Source organism: Ovis aries, chromosome 18 (assembly GCF_016772045.2).
Source record: "Ovis aries strain OAR_USU_Benz2616 breed Rambouillet chromosome 18, ARS-UI_Ramb_v3.0, whole genome shotgun sequence".
NCBI lineage: Eukaryota > Metazoa > Chordata > Mammalia > Artiodactyla > Bovidae > Ovis > Ovis aries.
The window spans coordinates 47,457,838-47,472,919 of NC_056071.1; the positions used below are offsets into that span (position 1 = coordinate 47,457,838).

The following is a 15,082-nucleotide window of genomic DNA, read 5'->3' on the forward strand; positions in this document are numbered from 1 at the left end:
TTTCTGCCCTCATACTGTTTGTCCAGCCATATTAAATTCTGTGCTCTCAGAACTCTTGCTTTTGTACTTGTGGTTCCCTGTCTGAAATTTATTTTTTCAGGGTATTTTAGCTTACATTTTCTAGAACATGAGTCTGAAGCAAAGATAGTGAGTTCCTCCCTTATTAGAGACTTTACCCTCAGGGAACTGAAGTGAGAGACAAGGAGGGTGAAGCAGAAAAGGAGAGAGAGAGAGAGTCAGAGAAGGCTGTGAGATGGAGTTTTTGTTCAGGAACCTGATTGCTCAAAAACTGACTCCTTCCAGAACAGCCCATAGGCTTGAAGAGGAGCAAATCTTTATTCACAATTCTGTCTTTTTCACTGGTCAAATGTTCACCTCACCTGCTTTTAAATCCCTCACACTTCAGGTTGCACTGATCGAGTTCTGAGGGATCAGCAGGGAAGCCCTGGGGTGGGAGCCAAGACCCAGGCAAGGCTGAGCTGAAGCAGTTCGAGGCTGGCTGCCAAGAGCTGGTCATCTCTGTGGCAACTGGAACAAGAACTGGGTGAGGTTGAGAACATCTGAAATTGTGCATAAGAAGGCCTGACACAGTCAGTAACCTCTACTTATCTCTTTCCTTGATTTGAAAACAAAATTAGGTCCTTCCAGTAGGTTCTCACGGTCTCCTTCACTTACTCTCCTCTAATAAAACATCATATTTTTAAAAACTGTAAATTGTAGTATTGATGACTTGTCTTCCCCATAAAATTCTAAGTTCTCTGAAGTCAGTTTCATGACTATCTTTTACCATGAGATTCCCACCTCCTGTCTTGTACTTCACACAGCTCGCTCTCTGATACAGTGAAAGTCTTCAATAAGTACTTGTAGCATGAATGAGTGAACAAATGAATGAAAAGTTCCAGTTGGTAAAACCTCATTTTTTTTTTTTTTTTCAGAGCAGGCCTCTTTGTCAGAAGTAGTTTTAGAATATAAGCTGATCACTAAAGGTTAGCTTGCCTTGTTCAGCCTTTCATGGGCTGTCAGGCTGTAATCCGGGATAATGACATGGGTGGCTGGTTCACTCTGACCAATGAGACTTTGCATGCCTTTAGGTTCACTTGTTTTGAAAATTAGATTTGTCAGGTTAGAACTTCAAATGAAAGCACTCTCTCTCTTTTTTAAACTACCATTCTTCCGCACAGTCTAATGAGAGCCGTAGCTCCTGAGTTGTTGCTTCAGCATTTGTATTTGATATGAAAGAAATTGAAAGCTAAGATGAAAGCTCAGGACTCCAGAACAGCAGGCCTGTCAGGCAGCACTCCCAGCCCTGTTCTTAGCTGTGTCTTCAATAAGCAAAGGCTGTGACTATAGCATTGTGCCTGGTGTGGAAAGCTTGGGTAAAGGAGATGTCATGAAGGGAAACAGCTTCAACCTTCATTCTGAACTTTTTTGTGCCATCTTCAGTCAACTTCTGTCATAGGGAAGTGGTGCTGCCTGCTAATGACCTTCCCACCTGGGGACCCCATCATGAGTGATGTCCTTGATGCCAGCTCACACATCCTAGCTAATTCCAGACCTATTAAATATTCAGTATCTTTCTGAGAACCAATTAAACTAATGGGAGGCATAAAATAGAACTTGCCTTTACCCAAGGAGTCATTCAACCAGAATTTTTATGACAAATAAGGGACTGGAAACTAAGCAAAATAATGAGAGCTTTTAAATGCATATAGAAGTGATCAAATCTGAAATTGCCTGATTCTCACCTTATTCTAGAGAGGACTGACTTATGAAGAAATCACTTGTTTAAATCGGTAGCCTTCATTTGCCCAGCAAGGGTATTGTATTTTACTGTTCTCTAGATATTTTGAATTATAAATCGAGACAACAAAAACAAATTAAAAAATATACTGAAAGTAATGATAAAAATTATTGAACTTTTTTCTGAATGCTATAAAAAACTGAAAGTTTGTAAAGTGGGAGTCACTTCCTACCTCATGGATGGAAAGAGAACGTGACAGCCATCACAAAAATAAAATGCAGCTAGATGATAGGACTTAAAGTTTTATAAGCAAGTATTAAGTTCTTGAGTTGGAAAATCTTTCTTTTTTCACTAGATCATCAGGACTGAAAAGTCTAACTATAAGCACTGAACAAACATGCCCTCCCAGACTCATCCATTTAGCAGGTGCTCAATAGACATTATTGACCAGTTTATTGGCCTGATGAACTTGTTTATAAAAAATAGCCTGAAAAGGAAATTCCCAGATAATGAATTTCAGTTGTTAACAGTGTTTTTGTCTGTAATAGTTCTATGAGATCTTAATCAAGGCAGACTTGCTAATGAACTTCCTGTTCAGGATATTCTCATGGACAACAAATAAGAGTGTGAAAAGATAATAAACCCACATTTTAATATTCATTGTCACACACTAAAAAAGTCTCATCCTTTGGTTTTTAAGAGAAAATGCACTTTTCCTCCAGAAGGAAAATGTATTTTATTTTATTTTATTTTTTTTTATTTTTTATTATTTTTTTTTTAAATAAAATTTTTTTATCTTACAGAGCAGTACCTTAAAAAAATACAGCAGTACATTATACTAGTACAACTCAGCTGGTACACAGGGACTGGCACCAAGTGAACAGGCAAGAAGAGTTACTGACTGGAGGGAGAGGTTGGGGCTGAAGGATGGCCAGCAACCGGAGACAGAAGCGGGCTGCAACTGCACTCATGCTTGACGCTGATGGCACAGGCTCTGGCTCCTCACCAGATTCAGCTCTATCTACCCTCTTGGAGAAACGATCCAGGGATGTCTGGGTGGTAGCTGTTTTTTCTCATCATAAAATGACATGGTAACACTGGACTGCATTCTGAATGGCTGCTGCGACCTTCTTGTTCTACATTTAGCTCCTGTGTCTCAACAATGAACGGTGCCTCCTCAAAGAAAATCCCCATGCCATTTCCTGTGTTGTGAACCTCTTTGGTTCTTCAGCTATTTTTCCTCTTGTCAGTCCACTCTCTCAACTGTTTTCACTTTCGTGCCCAGTTACCACTTGGTGCTTCTTTTTTTTTGGCTATATGAAACTTTTAGTATTTTATTCATTTTGATAGTTTTCCAGTATTGGTAAAAATAATGGCCATTATAAATAAGTATAAAATGGAAGCTGATGAAAAAATAACCCCAAGTCTTCCTTGATTCCCACCCTCCCACCAAGAAATTAGGTAATACATAACAAATATCCTTTTCAGACATTATCTTTAAGCATATATTCACTTTGTAGTGGTGGATGGTCTAGTTGCTAAGTCATGTCTGACTCTTGCAACCCCACGGACTGTAGCCTGCCAGACTCCTCTGTCCATGGGTTTTCCAGGCAAGATTACTGGAGTGGATTGCCATTTCTTTCTCCTCACTTGGTGCTTCTCAGCAGTAACAGCTATATCCCTCCTGCTTTTACACTTGCTTCTGGACATCCTGAGCTTGAAATAAAAAATACTGTACCACTGTACTCTGCGCAGTAGCGTACAGTATATACAAAAGCACCGGCTGCAGAGGATAGATGCACGTGACAATGTATAAGACACGTGAACTTAGTGGCTGAGTATGCAAATGCTTGTTTGCATCTTTGAAAGTTCACAACTTAAAGGCTGCAAATCTTCACACGTAGGAGGCTTACTGTACTTTAAGTCTCTCTGAAAGACTACAAAAATGACGGATTAGAAGGTTTAAGAGTATCTAAAATTTAAATATTAAATCTTTCACAGGAACTTTTTTTTTTACATGAAAGGTACTAAACCCAATCTAAATTACACTGAAAGCCAAATATAAAATAGCAACAGAATAGGCATTTTCCTAAAAGGAATAATCACTATTGGGAGAGATCTACATGTAAGGTATTATCTTGCTTTAATACAGCTAAAAAAATAAAAATAAATTTCAGGTCTAAATTTTTAGGCCTATAATATATGTCTGTTTTTACAGGTAGTTCAACTAGGGGAAATAAGTTAGCACAATCATTTGAATTGGTTGCCTACATACTGGACAGGGCTTATTCCTTTTTTTTAACTTCTTTGCACAGGTAAAGCATGCCATGAGATGTCCTGTTTTGCCATGGACGATGCAACCATTTTTAGGTCGACCCTGGCAAATCACACAAGGTTCAATGGCATTAAGGGGAAAACTAGACTCCATACTTTCTTCTTTGTCTTGTGTGTCTTCTCTCTCAAACTCTTTGACATCTTCTTGGCTACTATAAATGATGCTATTAGAAGTCGATGGCTGAGAATAGTCCTCACTTTCTTGAGACAGAGAAGCTTGTGTGATTTTATCATCATTTTCTTCAACACATGATTCTCTGGAATCACTGACCGTAGATTTCTTACAGTCAGGGACATCAAAGCCCTCGTCTTCTTGCATCAAGTCTCCTAGTTTGGCTTTCTCAGACATATTCCCTTTATCTTTTCCTTTATCTTCAGGAAGCCAATTTTCACGAAGGGCCCAACATCTGTTGCAATGAGGTGGAAGGGGAGGATTCATTTCATTGCATGAAGTACACTTCCAATAGTCAGCTAAGGAAATTTCAGGATCTTCTTCAAATGAATCTGTATCACTCTCGCCTGCCTGATACACAGTAACTCGATATACCTCATCATCTTCATCTGAGAGTTCTTGTCCTTCTTCACTAAGGCTATAATCTTCTGAATCAAGAGACTCAACTTCGAATTCTACACTGAATTGATCTGAAACTGAATCCTGATCCAACCAATCACCTGAATGTTCACTTACACCAGCATCCAGATCCGGATTTGATGGAGTTCCTGTCGATTCACTGCTACTGCTTCTTTCACAACATATCTCCCTTATTACACACAGAGCAAGGCTTTCATCAAAGGAAAGGGAAATATTATCAGATTTGTGGCGCTTTCTCTGTCGTTCACCAGGTAATTCATCTGAATTTTCTTCTGTCTCACTAACTGCTCTCCTTCTAGATGAGGTAGATGGTCTAGAAACCATATCTGAAGATGAAGGTTTCTCTTCCTGTAGCTCTTGCACAAGGTCCTTTTGATTACTCCCACCTTCAAGGTGACACCTGTTATCACTCACAGATGTGCCTGAATCTGATGGTTCTTGCTGACTGACTACTATCAAATTTCTGTAGATCATTGTATATATTTTCCTGTGCTCCTTCACAGAGAAGCTTGGGACTCCAAACAAATCCCCTAGAAGATCATTTGAACAATATACAATATGTTGTTGTTTTTCATCATATAATCGTTTAGTCATGATATACTGGCCAAGATAAAATATAACCTCTTTCATAGTATAAGTGTCCTTCTGTGCACCAACAGACTTCAACAACTTCAAAAGCAATGGCTTTGGTCTAACCAGGGTCTCTTGTTCCGAAGCTGGAATCTGTGAGGTGCTTACAGCACCATCAGTAGACACAGACATGTTGGTACTGCACATTTGCCTGATGCTCACTAATTGGGGTTTTCCGCGACTGGAGTCGGAGTTGGGGGGGGTGTCCCCGAAGCTCCCCAGTTTCCGTCACCGGGCGCGCGGAAGCCCGACGCCCCGGGCCTCAGCGACCATCCCACTCGCAGGGCCCTGGCCGGCGGGGCGCTCGAACGCAGTAGATCCGGAGAAAAAAAGAGGCTCCTGGCGGTGAAACGGCAGGACCTCGGTCAGAGGGGTGAGGGCTACCCCTCAGACTAGGCTTCTTGCTCCATTTTCCTTTCAGTTACACCGGGCCGCATAGGCCCCTGTATTTTATTTTTAAGAGAGATATTTTTTTATGTAGTAAAAGTTTGGGATACAAACACATCTTTGGGGCTCAGAGGCAGGTTATTGACTTAGAGCCTCATGTCTGACATTTTCTGACATGGGAGGCTTGTTTCTGCGCAATAGGTAAAATGATGAGTTCACTGTGAATGTATCAGAACATGTCAGGTGCCTATTTTGGACTGTTTTGCACATGGTTGATATTTAATAAGTACTAATTGTTTATGGTTATGATAGATGATTACAATCTATCATATGGTAGGAGGAGAAAAAGAACCAGAACGTTCTGTCCTCTGTCATTCACTCCATGTGACATTTGCTGATTGTAAGGCTCCCATTTCCTTTGCACTGAGCTGATGACAGGCATGGTGCTGTGGGCCTTGTGAGCGTGCTAGGATGTGATCAGCGCAGCTATGTTAGGAGAGGGTCTTTCTCTACTCATTGCTTTGTGAATGAGAGGACTACTTGGAGAGGTAGTGAGACTCACCATGGGCACAGGGCCAGGAAAGAGCAGAGCAGAGCTTGATTCTGGAGATTTCAAATGTAGATACTGGGTTGTATCCCTGGAGATTCTGTGTCGGTAATTCTGCATTTTTAACAAGTTTTCCTGAAAGATTTTGAAATGAAGGCCACATGTGAAAATTGCTCAGTCATGTCAGACTCTTTGTGACCCCATGGACTCTGCAGTCCATGGAATTCTCCAGGCCAGAATACTAGAGTAGGCAGCCATTCCTTTATCCAGAGGATCTTACCAACCCAGGGATCGAACCCAGGTCTCCCACATTGCAGGTAGATTCTTTACCAGCTGAACCATGAGTTAAAGTGTAAAAATACTTAGGTCTAATTATCTGATCATTTATTTATTAATTAAATGTCACTGAGGTTCTACTATACAGTAAGCATATAGAATGCAAATGTTAGACTAGTGTCATTTAAATGCTCCTGTCTTGGTGTTTTGAGGTCTGTAATCTCCATAGTGAGAGAGAAAAGTTATTTTAAGCCAGCAGCATTCTGTTAGGTCCTAGAATATTAACAGCAATATCAGTTGTACCCACCTGATTCATATGTCTTTTTATTTTGTATCTGGAAGATTTTTTCTAAACGAAGACAACTAAAAGCTATATTTAAATAACTTTATGAATAGGTTTCTGATGACTCACATCAAGATTTCCTTCTCCAAGCTCTGTTAAGAGAACATCCAATTGCATTCAGAATAATCTGAATCAGACCACTTCTGTAGATCTGACTCAGAGAACAGTCTGTTGTATTTAGAGCTGGTTTTCTTTCCTGGCTTTGTCCAAATGTTGCTAATTTTGCATTTCTTGTTTTATACCAGTTTGCTCAGGTATATAACATCTTGGAGATTTTAGTCTCATTCTTTGCTTCTGTTTACTGAGAATTGTCTTTAAACATGATCCCTTAGGCTCTCAGGATCCTACCACCAAGTGATGACTTAGGAGTGGCCTTTTTTGTTCTCTCTACCTCTGCTTTAGAGCCGAGTCCATGGTGTATTCCCCTGGGTGTTCTTCCCACACACTCTCTCTTCTCTGCCAAGGATGACATGAAGGGTTAGGTCCTCTCCATTCTAAGACTTCAGGGTCACCTTGCCACTCCCTGTGTTATTCAGTAAACATTCTCATCCCTGAGGAGAACTTAAAGCTCAAAAGGTATGGGCTATATCCCTACAGTAAAATCTAACATCTTTTAAAACATGTTTTTTCCATTACCAAGAAACATATAAGTGAGAATATATAGATTTAAACTAGCTTGTCATTTTTAGGAAAAGTTTTTGTCTGTTCCAAGAGGAGCATTAAATTGCCTTAGATTTTACTTTCTCTTTTCTTATCCAGAGAGATGTCATTGAGATTCATTGGTCCCTGAATCAATTTATACATTTTTTACTTTACATTTCCCCACTGCATCTTCTGGAATAGTCTCCACACCAAAGACACTCACAAATTTTATTGACCCACTGGCTGACTTTTTGGAACATGACACAGGCTGACAGATGTTTTAGCAGCCATCTTGGGATTGTATACCACTGACAGAAATTATTAACTTGCAGGAATCAATAGCTGGAGTATGCCATAAGCATTTACTTTCAAGCACAGGTTTTATTGAGAGGAATTACATGAATTTACTTCAGATGGAGGAACAATTTACTTTTCATTACTTTATTTTATAAACATGAACTTTATAGTTTTCATTGCCATCTTTTTATTGCTTCAAAACACACATTTTATGTGCTACTGACACAAAATTAGCTACACTCCCAGTTGCCTAGTGCCCTTAAGCTCAATGAATTTGAGACAGACTACTAAGATTTTCTGATCTCTTCTTCAAACTTCTTTACCGAGAAGAATGGTGGTGGTGGTGGTGGGGGGGGGGGGCGGGTAGGTAGTATTAGAAAAATGAAGACAGGTAATTTTTCTTCTTTCTTAAGGGAAAATAAGTTTTCCATAAATTATCATCTGGAAAAATAAATAATTCTAGGTAAGATTTTAGAATCAACAATTAAAGAAATGGGTTGGTGAACAGCCAGCAAAGAAAGTAATGATTCAGCATTCAGAAGAAACAGTATCAAACTAACCCAGTTTACTTCTTTGTAAGGTTATTAAATCAGTAGCTTAGGGAAATACACAAAACCATGTATCTGCGCTAAAGCAAGGCATTGGCCAAGTCTTTCAAGATACCTTTGGGTTAATATGGTGGTTGATTTAGCTGAGTGTTAAGGATATTAGGTGAAGGCTTGAAAGCCTGCATCCATCAGGCAGTTCTCATGAAGGCATGCTTTATGATTCTGTCCTTAGCCCTACTAAATCCATTTTTTAATGACAGAGAGGCAATGCAGTATAATGCAGTTACAGTGACTAGGGCTCAGACTGAGATCAAATCCTGCTTCTACCACTTCTTGGAGTGCCATCTTGGGCAAATTACTGAATCTTTGTAAGCCACAGTTTCCTCATCCTTAAAATGGTGATAGTAACTGCCTCATTGAATTCTTGTGAAGGTTAAGTGGGATAAATAACGTGAGGCGGTGTCAAAGCATGCTCAGAAATGTTAGTTATTGCTGTTAATTCGGATATGGGTATAGAATGCTCAGTCATCAAACTTAGTAGAATAAATTAGAAGGAAGAGAATAGATATTGCATGACAGGACCCTGACTGACGGCAGATGTCTGTGCTTGTACTCTTGCCCCCTCTCCTGAAATCCCAGTATTCCCGTGGCTGACATTTAACAATGTGAGGTATTATCAGCAATTCTTTTAAGGTCCTAGATGCATATCCCAAAACTAAAACAACTGAGTATATATGAGTATATATGTAGGATATATAAAAAAGGATATGTAAGAAAGATGTGCAAGAATTTTAATTACCAGAAAGCTCAATATAAGCAAGGAGTATGGTATAGTCATAGATAAATGAGCAATAATACAACTCAAGGCCACATTAACACAAGTTGCTTCCTAGGTGTGGAAACACAAAAGTTACTAGTTACACCACTCAAAGTGTTCTACTTTCTCCTTGAGCACCACAGTTTAAGTGACGGATAATCTAGAGTGTGTTCATAGAATAGTGGCTTAAATGGCAAAAGAACTCAAAACTATGCCACAAAAGGAATATTTGAAATAAAAAGATTTTTACTTGGAGACAGAGACTTGACAGGCTTACATTGGGTTTTTTCAAAACTGTTCATTTATTGATTCAGTGGAAGTTGTACACCCGTGGCAGATTCATGTTGATGTATGGCAAAACCAATACAATATTGTAAAGTAAAAAAAAATTAAAAAAAAAAATAATAATCCTTAATGCATTCAGTTTAGGGTTAAGTATCACATTTGTAGCATGTCGTTGAATCTTTTCATAAGAATATTCATCACCCATGTAATCCCATCATGACATCACTTTTCTGATCCTCTGCAATACGTGGTTGGGGTTGTTTTCATGGAAACATCCACAGAGTTTATTTATTTATTTATTTAAATTGTAACTTTCTTTTATTGGCAAAGAAGAAATTTCAGCACCGGTCTTATTCTCATCAGACTCTCTTCCATCCCAATCCTGCCAGGCTGGGACCTGCTGAGTTTGAGAATCAAAACGCCAGTCAGCTGCCTCTTCAGGAAAACGTTGTCAATTTTGCATGGCTCCCCTCAGACACACCAAATGTTGTCTGGAAAAATACTTCTTTTCTCCTCTTCTCTCACCCAGCAACTCACCACTGTGGCTCAGAAAGCTGGGAAGGTCTCAAACATTTTCAGAAGAGTCACTTCCCTCAATCTAATCCCCTCCCTGCACTCCTAGAATCTGCTAACCTCTTGTACTAGGAGGTTCTTCTTGGTGTCTAACCGCACTCTTTCTTTTTTTTTTTTTCTTTTTCTTTTTACTTTATTTTACTTTACAATACTGTATAGGTTTTGCCATACATTGACATGAATCCAGCACGGGTGTATATGCATTTCCAAACATGAACCCCCCTCCCACCTCCCTCCCCATAACATCTCTCTGGGTCATCACCAAGTACCAGCCCCAAGCATGCTGTATCCTGCGTCGGACATAGACTGGCGATTGGATTCTTACATGATAGTATACATGTTACAATGCCATTCTCCCAAATCATCCCACCCTCTCCCTCTCCCTCAGAGTCCAAAAGTCCGTCATACACATCTGTGTCTTTTTTGCTGTCTTGCATACAAGGTCCATAGAGTTTAAATGTGAATGTTAATACTGGTTTCCACATTCCCCTTCTTCAGCTGCCACACACACACTGAGAAATTAATGAAAATGTGGAGTAGCTCTTGTTACAGTACTGAGTTCACTGTTACTCTACTATGTTCAAGTTCAGATAAAATAACCATTTTGAAACTACAGAGGACATTTAAAGTTAACTTGAATTAGTGGATCAAATAACCTATAAGATCTCTTCCAAACATCTTGTTCTAAAATATTAATTAATCATAGAATATTGTCTATTTTGAGTCTCTGCTGGCTCAGAGGGTAAAGTGTTTGCCTGCAATGTGGGAGACCTGAGTTCGATCCCTGGGTTGGGAAGATCCCCTGGAGAAGGAAATGTCAACCCACTCCAGTATTCTTTCTTGGAAAATTCTATGGACTGAGAAGCCTGGTAGGCTATAGTCCACGGGGTCTCATCTATCTATCTATTGTCTATTTGAACTAAATAATATTTCACACATTATGCTGGGGATAGGTTGGTATAGAGGAAGAAATGTATATTTTGGATTAAATGTTCTAGTTTTAGATGAACATTAGATGTAGGATTTTTGGTTTGTAAACTCTTTCCTATTTTACCTAAGTTTTAAAGTGTGCAGATTTATCATCAGTAATTAAAGGGGGTGAGACTATTCTTTGTTGAATATGGCCAGCTTTTTGAATTCTGGGAGCAAATTTTGCATCTTTCCTGAATTTTTTCCCATGACCAAGAGGTCTAATAAAATTTGTGTTGATGACATCATATTTTACATTAATTTGGCACTTTAACTTTTATGCATATATTTCCACACACATTATTTTATTTAAAAATTCTCCCAGCTGACTTCTTAAGCAGATCATGAAGCTGAGACTCAGTTTGATGACTGCCTGGAGTTTCATGGCTAGCAAGGGGCAGAGCCAGGACCAAACTTATTCCTCTCACCAGGACTTTAATTCTTTTTCTTTCTTTGAGCTAATGGCTTTAGATGTCAGCAGTTTTATCAGTGAGAAGGGACTTTTCCTTTGAGTTGGAGAAAATTGCCTTTCCCTTTCACACTGCCCTTTTGCTTTATTCTGAAGTATATTTGTAGAACAATGCCAGCTTTGAAATGTCATGCACTTCAGGTGCAGAAATTGTCCCTTCCTTGAAGGGACGTCATGATGTTTGCCTGAGGACGTGAATGTCACTGCTTGGGTTATGGAGACCATGTGTTGAGCCCAACCATGTGGGTTGTATGGAGTGGCTGGTCAGATAACCTGAAGCATGTTGGGCTCTCAAAGAATGAGGCTTTGATAGCCTATAACCTAAGGAACATTTCAGAAACAATGGTTCAGCTTGAGTGAGTTAGGATTATCAATGGGCTTGGGGATTGGGATGGAGTATTGTATCTGGGACATCTGATGGTGGATGTGGTCTAATCACAGATACTATTATTTAGAATCATATTCTGGGGTATGGCAAGTGGGACTCAGAAAGTGTACTGTGAATTGAGGAGAGAAGGTCAAGATAGGGACCAGTGTTGAAATTTACCAGAGTCGAGACACTCACCTTGGAAAAGAATGCTCAAGAAGGTGAAGAGGTTTTGGTGTGATGAGTGACAACTACATGACATCAGCAGAACAGAATTGGAAGAGTGCAAGCTCAGGAGATTAGATGGGCCATTTCAGCTAAAAAATAACAAAGTAATTGATAAATGTGGATTTTTAGATTTTTACATTGTTTCTATGTTTTTATGTGTGTTTAAAACTATAAAGCTTCCTAATATTAAATAAAAAAATATTTTACCTTTGGATTTAAAAAAAAATTCCAAATTAAAAATTAAATGGGAGAATATCAGGGAAAAAGCAGACAATGTATTTAAACATATTCCTTTTTTTAGTGAAATCATTTTTTCAACTTGAGCATGGTAAAATATTAAAATACTGGTGCCTGGTGACTCAGACAATGAAGAATCTGCCTGCAATGCTAGAGACCTGGCTTCGATCTCTGGTTCGGGAAGATCCCCTGGAAAAGGGAATGGCTACCCACTCCAGTATTCTTGCCTGGAGAATTCCGTGGACAGAAAAACCTGGAGGGCTACAGTTCATAGGGTCACAAAGAGTCGGACACAACTGAGAGACTAACACATACATAGGTGTTTCTAGGTTTAAATTGCGGTAACAAAAAATAATACAAAAATTTTCCAAATTCATGGCCTAGAAATGCTCAATAAACGCTCCAAAAATTTCCTTAAATTCATAGCTGAGCATTCAATTCCCAGCCACCATAAATGAAGAGAGAACCAGAGTGGAATGTGTGAACTAGGGCTAAATCTGCTCTGTGGGGAAGCATGGGGACAGGACACAGGGCCTTCTGCCTGAAGAAGGCAGACTGGAAGTGAGATCCCAGCAGAGAAATGTGCCTGGGAAAATTCCTGGGAATCTCATCTCTGCCTGGGTTATGGGTGACAAAAAAGTTTTGCCTGAAAAATCTAAACTTTGAGACTATGTTTTGAACATAATTCCTTTCCTATAAATTGATTCTACCAATCTCACTATCTTTATAATTCAATAAAGTGTAAAACACTTTGAGTTTTTGGCATAAATTGTCTATACAAATATGAATACATACACCATATGAAAAGAAAAATATGTTATTTGGCTAGTTTCAACGTTCAAAGGGCACATCTGAAGACCTGTTAGGTGCATGGCTCTTAATCTGAACTCTTAGGGCTCCTTAACAGGTGTGCGTGTCGGGGGTGGGGAGAGGTAATGCTTGAGCTATCTTTAGCACTCCAAAATATGGTTCTGGACTTAAAATGGTTTATACACTAGAGGTAAAGATGCATGGGTTATTGAATAGAATTTTAGAAGTACTCAGCTGACATCAAAACATTGGTTTCATCAAAAAATACTTACTTGGAAAAATACTTGAGTCAAAAGCCTTTAAATAATGAATTAGTTGATATTAAGCATCTTTCCAGGCCAATACAGAGCAAATCTTAGTGTCTCTATATCATGAAAGTTAATAGCACACATAGTCTCTGTGAAATACGAAGGAAGCCACTGGGTGATGCTTAGTTTGAAGAGGTGAAAGTATACATAACTATATAAAGTGAGTAGTGTGTTGATGATAGAGTTATACCCATCACTTCTGGAGCTCTCGTATTGTGCTATTCACATAATGAAAGGTCCGCCAATAAGCTGTCAATCAGTGGTTGAGTCCATACAACTCCTAGGACTATCACCTGGCAATGAAATCTGAATAGTGTCAGGCACGCCTAAGGCTCCCTTACCTTGATTATCCTCTGCTCTCTTTTTTTTTTTTTTTTTGACAGCTCCAAAATAGAGCTTATTTCCTACATTTAACGGATTTGTCATAAACCTTAATTGAATCTTCCTGATAAAAGAAATCAACGACAACTTCAACAGTATAGCTTGTAGCATTGCTGGATTCCTCAAGACCTGCATATCAGTCAGGACACTCAGAAGATGGGCTGGCATAATTGCAAATCATCCTTATCAGGTCCAAAGTATAAACCCTTTTTGGTCTTTCTAAAGGTGCAGGCTTATGATTTTAGGAAGGAAAGAATTTTAGTAAACTAATTTAGAGTTGGAGGAGCAAATTCTCTAACCACTTTTTTTTTTCCTCTAGAAGAATATCAGATAACATTTAACAATCAAATTTACTTGGACATATACTCCTTAAGTAAAAAGCACTTTGCAGATATATCACTTTTTGAAATGACAACCAATAAATTTGTTTATTTTTTAGTTTTTCAAGGTTGCTGCTGCTGCTAAGTCACTTCAGTCGTGTCCAACTCTGTGTGACCCCATAGACGGCAGCCCACCAGGCTCGCCCGTCCCTGGGATTCTCCAGGCAAGAACACTGGAGTGGGTTGCCATTTCCTTCTCCATTTTCAAGGTTATGATAACCAAATACATGCATGTTCAAGATATTAATTTCTGAATCATGTAAAACTTTAAAATTGGGCAGGATATTTAGGATATTAACTGCTTTGAAAACACATATAGGCCATTTTATCTCTAACTTCAAGTGTTTGATCAAATATTTTTATGAACTGACCAGAGAGGATTTTGGATTCATATGTTAGGATTTTAAAATGTATCAAAGAGCACCTGCATCTCAGAACCCAATACAGTCTATTGCTTTTACTTTGGTCAATATCTTTCCTATTATGAGTAAGAATAAAAATAGAAGATGACATTGGAAGTCTGTAAAATGAACTATTTCTATAAACTGCTTGTTTATTCAGTCTTAGAAACTATGGGTATAATCAAATCTGTTGTATGTTTTATTTTTGACAGTTGTTTCTGAAATGTTTCTTATTATGCAAAAGCACGATTTCTGGGGAATGGGGAAAAACAGTCTAGAGCAATATTAGTTTTCTAGCAAAACAGTGATGATTGATATAGAAAATTGATACCTAAAGATATAGGGATATTTTGCTCTTATTTATGATTTTCAGAATAGGCAATTTCATTAGTGCCCTTCTGCTTCAAATAAAACAGTTGTGCAAAGCATTCAGTTTTGAGAACAGCTTCCCCTGATGTTTAAAAGAAATCCATTTGTCCAAGTTTTGGTACTTTTATATTGTTTTGAAATTAGACTCCTA

At 38.7% G+C, this 15,082-nt stretch overlaps 1 protein-coding gene across 1 annotated transcript; it reads right to left on the minus strand.

Annotated features, from left to right (window-relative positions):
* Positions 1 to 3,040: 3,040 nt before the first annotated feature.
* LOC101103187 (E3 ubiquitin-protein ligase Mdm2-like) lies at positions 3,041 to 5,742 on the minus strand. Its single transcript, XM_004017916.5, has one exon. It carries the CDS (start codon positions 5,442 to 5,444, stop codon positions 3,969 to 3,971), a length of 1,476 nt encoding a protein of 491 aa, XP_004017965.1. The 5' UTR covers positions 5,445 to 5,742; the 3' UTR covers positions 3,041 to 3,968.
* Between the last annotated feature and the right edge of the window lie 9,340 nt (positions 5,743 to 15,082).

Excerpts from the sequence above, each read along its gene's own strand:
- LOC101103187 (XM_004017916.5), bottom strand. The coding sequence starts at position 5,444 with ATGTGCAGTACCAACATGTCTGTGTCTACTGATGGTGCTGTAAGCACC.